Source organism: Rhagoletis pomonella, unplaced genomic scaffold, assembly GCF_013731165.1.
Source record: "Rhagoletis pomonella isolate Grant_MI unplaced genomic scaffold, Rhpom_1.0 Rhpom_scaffold_06894, whole genome shotgun sequence".
NCBI classification, from domain to species: Eukaryota; Metazoa; Arthropoda; class Insecta; order Diptera; family Tephritidae; genus Rhagoletis; species Rhagoletis pomonella.
The window spans coordinates 1-6,121 of NW_023465424.1; the positions used below are offsets into that span (position 1 = coordinate 1).

General features: G+C 36.4%; 1 protein-coding gene across 1 annotated transcript; it reads left to right on the top strand.

Annotated features, from left to right (window-relative positions):
- The first annotated feature begins 4,007 nt into the window (after positions 1-4,007).
- On the top strand, positions 4,008-5,099 carry LOC118755634. The gene has a single exon (XM_036490460.1). It carries the CDS (start codon positions 4,008-4,010, stop codon positions 5,097-5,099), a length of 1,092 nt encoding a protein of 363 aa, XP_036346353.1.
- The last annotated feature ends 1,022 nt before the right edge of the window (positions 5,100-6,121 follow it).

The following is a 6,121-nucleotide window of genomic DNA, read 5'->3' on the forward strand; positions in this document are numbered from 1 at the left end:
TGCGCGCGCACGGCCGCTGAACTCGGCTTAAGCGGCGGCTTAGACACATAGTTTTTCCTGTTGTTGTTTCAAGCATAAGCATAAATTGCATTTACGAGTTTTGAAAGTCGCGGAAAACCCTTCTTGAGAGATCTCAGTCATGCGTGTGTTTAAGCGTTGGTTTCAAGAGAATTTTTCAATGTAGTAGGCACGGTGCACATTAGAGCGATACGATAAGCGATGCGGTGCGAAAGCAATATCGACATGCTAAGTACGTGGGAATTGGTAGGAAACGATGAAAACTGTGCTCACTTGCACGACAGCGCCACTGCGGCGACATATATCGGCCGAGCGACACGGTTTGCTATCACACCCCATATAGTATCGCGTGTCGTATTGCTCTAATGGAAAACCCTAAATACTATAAAAAAATGAGATTTTTTTAAATACAGTTTACAAAATTACAATAAAATAAATATTTAAAAAAAATTCCTGCTCAGGAACTCGAACCTTGCATCTCTCGACTAGCTCTCCAGAGCTTTGCTCTATCGGCCATTGCGACTGTTTGAGCGCCGCGAGTAAAATGACATAATTTTTCCTTTCGCGGTAAGTAAATTGTGTTTTCTCTAAACTGAGTGAAATCGTTTACTCATATTAAGTCAGCCATGTCTTTGGCGGCTGTGGTGTAGTGGTAAGCAGTGCGCGCTTTCACTCATCAGCACCTGGTTCAAACCCTGGTCAAGGCAACATCGCAAAAAATATAGAAAAAAGGTATTTTCTTAACAGCGGTCGTCCCTCGGCAGGCAATGGCTAACCTCCGAGTGTATTTCTGCCATGAAAAACAGCTTCTCATAAAAATACAATCCCCGTTCGGAGTCGGCGTAAAACGGTAGGGCCGGCCCCCCGCTTTGTGTGACAACATCAAGGCACACGCCACAAGTCGGAGGAGAAGCTCGGCCAAACACTAACATATGTGTAAGCGCCAATCTATAGGTGCAATCCCGTATTCCTCGGACTCGGACTAATAAAACTGTCAAAAAATAAAAATTCGCTCAGAGCGAGAGAGTAACATTGAAAAGTACGGGATCGCTTTCTAGTAAAAAATGGTAACTTCTGTCAACTTCAACATAACCTCCAAATTTTGGTTGTAAATTTTTGCTTATTTTGTATGTAAACACACTCAGCTCACACAAGCAAATAACCAAAAATACTTTCAAATTCATTAGAATCCACTTAAACAAGTATTAAATACTTTTCAACATGACTTAGCAGAGTGCACTTTTCTTTTGTTTACAATTTGGTTGCCAAACACACTACAGCTGATCGTTTGACACATTTACCAGAATTTACCAGCAAAAAATTCTCGGACTAAAACTGGTAACTTCTGACAGAGAGAGAACCGTGTTTACTCTCTTTTTTGTCCTCTCAATAGTCGGAGAACCGAGTACGGGATCGATTTCCAGTAAAATCTGACTGATTCTGACTAGTCCGGACTCGTACGGGATCGCAACTTATTATTATTATTATGTCTTTGGAGCCTTTTCAAGGTATTATTTCCTCATGATTCAATAAAAAAAGGTTTGCTCAAAAAACAGTTTTCTCGCTACCTCTTGACAAAATCGGCTCCCTTAACAAGGCACTGTGTGTGGGTTCATGTGTGTGTGCAAAGCTTTTGTAAGGGAGTGTCAAAACTCTAATGTCACCAGGGAAGCCCACTCGTGGGGAGTTCCTCGATTTGCGGGGAATTTCAGTTTGCGTGGGGAATCGGTGAATGGACCGTTTTTTGTGGGGAATTTCAGCTCGTTCAATTCTAGTATAATAAGGTTTCAAATGGCTAAAAATTATCGTTGATTTTTTTAAATTTTGTTTGTCGCGTTTGCTTTCATATAACGAATAAACATACAGACCAATTCTGAACACAAACTCCCTGGGAGTTTTTTCTCTTTTCCCTTTCCTCCTATCATGAAAAAAAATTTCCCTGAGGTTTTTTTTATATTAAATGGCGGAGTTGAGCTCTCAAAAGAGTGTCAAACAGCTTTCTCGAAGTTTGAATTTGCTCTTCTCAAGCTTTCGGGGAAACTGCTACTCCATGGGAGCTCATTGTTGGATGATTTCTTGTTCAGGAGAAACAAATTCCCGGAGAACAAACTCCCCGGGAGTATTAAGAATTCGTCTGATAATTTATTTTCATATGGAAAACCACAAAAACCTTGGCAAATAAATTCTAAAACGAAAATTTTTAGACACTTGAAACTTGCACTTTATTATAATAGAATTGAGTGGGCTACAAACGGCATACTCAAAATCTTTCTAGTCGAATTAAAAAGCTCGAAATTTTTACGAAAGTTTGTTGATTTTTTTCAAATGTTGCACAGAGTTTAAAACTTGGATTTATATGGTATTTGTTAAATTATGAACTATATTTTTAAAGAAAAAACTCAAATTAAATATCGCAATAGAAATACTTGGTGAGACTAAAGTTTTTTCGATCAGTGTATGTATTGTATAAACATTTTTTATTATTTATTTGTTAACTAACTTTATAAAACTTTGTAGACAGAAGGACCAGCAATACATCAAGATACATACATTCTATTTTTGTGATTTATTTTTTTTTTTTGTAAATAAGGAAATATCTATGGGTGGGGAATTTGACGAAATTTCGGGCAAAATCGGGGAATTTCATTGTCGAAATCGGGGAATTCTCAAAAATGAGTAGGCTACCCTGAATGTCACTAATGAGCAAACCTTTAATTATTGAATTCATGATATTTCCTTAGAATTATACTGTGCTTAGAATAATATACTTTTTGCCTAGCATCAAGAAATGTTTTTTTTTTTTTAGTGTAGTTCAAGGCGAATACATATCAGGTGGTATCGATTCAACAAATACAACAATTACTTGTATTTTGTTTTTGCTTTTAGCGGGCCATTGTCAAATTTCAGCTATTCTTCCCCGAATGAAAAAGGGCGACAGAAAATACAAACACTCCCACGTTTTCACTCACTCGCTAACGAAATACAAAATTTTGACAATCAAACGCTACGCACAGCTGATGAAACAACACCACCTTATATAAATTCGCCTTGGTGTAGTTTTTTGCCATGATAGGTTTGTTCGTCGAAAATCCAGCAAGAATTATCCAACACTCAAAATATCAGAGAGTAAGAAAAAATTCTCTCAAATTCTCTCTCATGTTGAGAAAATTGCAAATTTCTGCACGAACGCAAATTTGCAGGAATTTGCACGTTTCCCTACCAGCTGGCGTCCACGGTTGCATTTCAAACATAAAAAAATTGTATAGAATTTTTAAAATTCTTTCGGATGGCCAAAAACAGGATATACATGTATATTTCTTGTTGTTCTGACTTTCGTTAACATACATTTCAATTTCTTCATCGTACTAGCTGTCGGGTTTCTTAAATCGACTCTGGTTGAAATTGCATTCCGATTGCGAATACCATTTTTTTCAGCCGAATTAAGTTCAAATCATTGGAATTAACTAAATTAATTATATCAACAATTATTTGTTTATAAATTTTTAAATTTAACGAACTAATTTATTCAAATTATTGTAGACAAAAATGCAACCATGCACCACAACCACATGTATTTCGTGTTTGCAAATTCTTGCTGGCAAAATTTTTTCCAGCAAGAATTTGCAACTTCTCTCCAAGAGAACTGTCACTTTGCTCTCACAATTTTTGAGTGTTGGATAATTTTTTGGTCTGCACGAACGCGATTTGGGCAAAAATCGTGATAATTCGTACAAATTCGTACAAATTTTTTGCTCGACGAACAAACCTGATGTCATCAACTTTTCACTCAATTATATTTAAAAACTTCAACGTATAAAAAATAAAATTTAAAAAATTGTGTCAAATATTCAACAAATTGCAGCGATTTCTAACAGGAGTGCTATCAACATTTTTGCAAAACCAGCCAAATGTCTTCATCGGAGGTGAAATTATATTTTTTCCACATTTTTTATTTATGTACATAGTATGTATGTATTTCAAAGTATTAAATGTTAACTTTGTTGGCACCTGAAAAGAAAAGTGTCGAGGTTCTAGCGCATTCGAAGCGAATATTTTTGTATATACATTTGAGGGCGATTGAGAACCTGCCGAGTCCGAACGGAGTACTAGAATTACATCTGAGCCATGCGAAAAATAATCTAACCAAGCTAGTGGATACTTACCCATCTGAAAATATTATAGATTTATCGATCTTCAATGAGTACAAGCCCACTTTTAGTCTAATGATTGAGCAAGATAATATTGAGGATGCGAATATTATATCTGATCATCCCTTGCTTATAACCCTCTACGATCGTATCAAGGTACTTGTGCCAAGTGAGGCAGAAGAAATGCAAGAAGAAGATTTTGCAATATATGAGGAACAATTAATCCCAATAGCACAGGGTCATATTGACCTACTGAGGCTTTGTACCAAGAAGCGTGAACTAATCACATTTCATTGCATTTTGTATCCACTATCGATGTCGCAATCTTCATTCATCAGTTCATGCACGACAATGTGGGAAATATATGCATTGCTGCCGTTGCTCAAGGACCTATCCATCTACAATGTAGCGTATATTTCATTCGAGTCTATATTTAACGTGAGACCAAATCTTATCGACGTTGTAGATTTGTTGGTAGCTGATATTTACTTTGAGTCAAAAGTTCCCAACGAACATAATCAGTACGAAAAAGTGAAATTGTGCACTTTCGACAAATTCTGCCAACAACAACTACCCGAAAATGGTTTGCAGCTAACATGGGCATCCTTAAAACGAGAAGAGCCTAAAAATTTCGATTGTATTGGCATCATATGTGGCAACTACATCAATATGTTTAATATTTTTCGAAAACTTGTGCAAACGGAGAGCTCAAAAATCAACTTTGAAAAGGTCAATTTAGATCATTCGGTAATAACCAGTAATTCAACGCACCGATTTGTGCTATCTGAGCAATTTGTCCGTGTTTTGGAAGATGTCATAGCATTCGATGAGCAACAACTACTAATTGAGCTACACCTTGTTGATCAGCCGCACCAGTTGATTGCGCAAGGACGTTTTGATCTATCAATTTTGCTTTATCCATATGGCAAGTAAACCAATTATGAAACCACGCAAATTTCAGTGAGCTATACCTACAAAAATATTGACGAATTTTATCTGATTTTCCAGCCGTTAAAGAGATGTAAGGTAAGAGAAAACTTATGACGCCAGGTGAAATAACTATTGGAGTTACTAGCTTTCGATACCAATTCGAGTTATCTCAGAGCCAATGCATAAAACAGTGCAATCAAAAAGGTTAATTGTACAAATTATTAATCACACAGTCCTGCGATTGTTTCTCCCTTAAACAACTAATAAGCAATTTGGGTTGATTTAAGGCAGTAAGCTACGATAATAATTTGTAAATTTAATTAATTAATATTAGACTTTCATGTAAATTTCTGAAGGTTCTAAAACAAATCTCGACGTGCTAGAAAAAAAAAACAAAGATATATTTTAATGTAAGGGCTTCGGAGCAATAGTTTTTTTCATCACTCCGCTCCCGCTCACAAAATAAAGTTTTTTTATTTATTTATTTAATTACTTTACGAGCCCTAACCGCAAAAAAATTAACCGAAACTTTTTTATACCCGAGCGCACTTGTACACGATAACTCGAGCAAAAATTGAGATATCTCAACGAAATTTGGTATGTAGGTTGCCCTTTATCCAAGGTAGGTTGGTATTGAAAATGGGCGAAATCGGACTGTAACCACCCCCACTTCCCATATAACGGTATTTTCGAAAAATGCAAAAACTGCCATATTTCAGTAAACATTAGATGCAAAGTGTTGAAAATTAGTATGTGGAGTAGAATTGTGGTAAAAAATAATATTGTTATGAAATTTTTGGAAAATGGGTGTGACCCCGTCCACGTATGACGAAATGCTGTATCTAAGTAGCCGCTTCACCACTCCCTACCAAACTCAGTAAGAGGCTTGGGTAGGGTCTAGCTAAGAAATCTGTTGAAAATATTTGAGTTCGGGCAATAACCACGCCCACCTGCCATATAACGGTAATTTACAGAAACACAAAAACTGAAATAAATCAGTACCTACTGGATCTAATTCACTTAAA

What these genes read in the sequence shown, in the direction of transcription:
- LOC118755634 (XM_036490460.1), top strand. Translation starts at nt 4,008, where the DNA reads ATGTTAACTTTGTTGGCACCTGAAAAGAAAAGTGTCGAGGTTCTAGCG.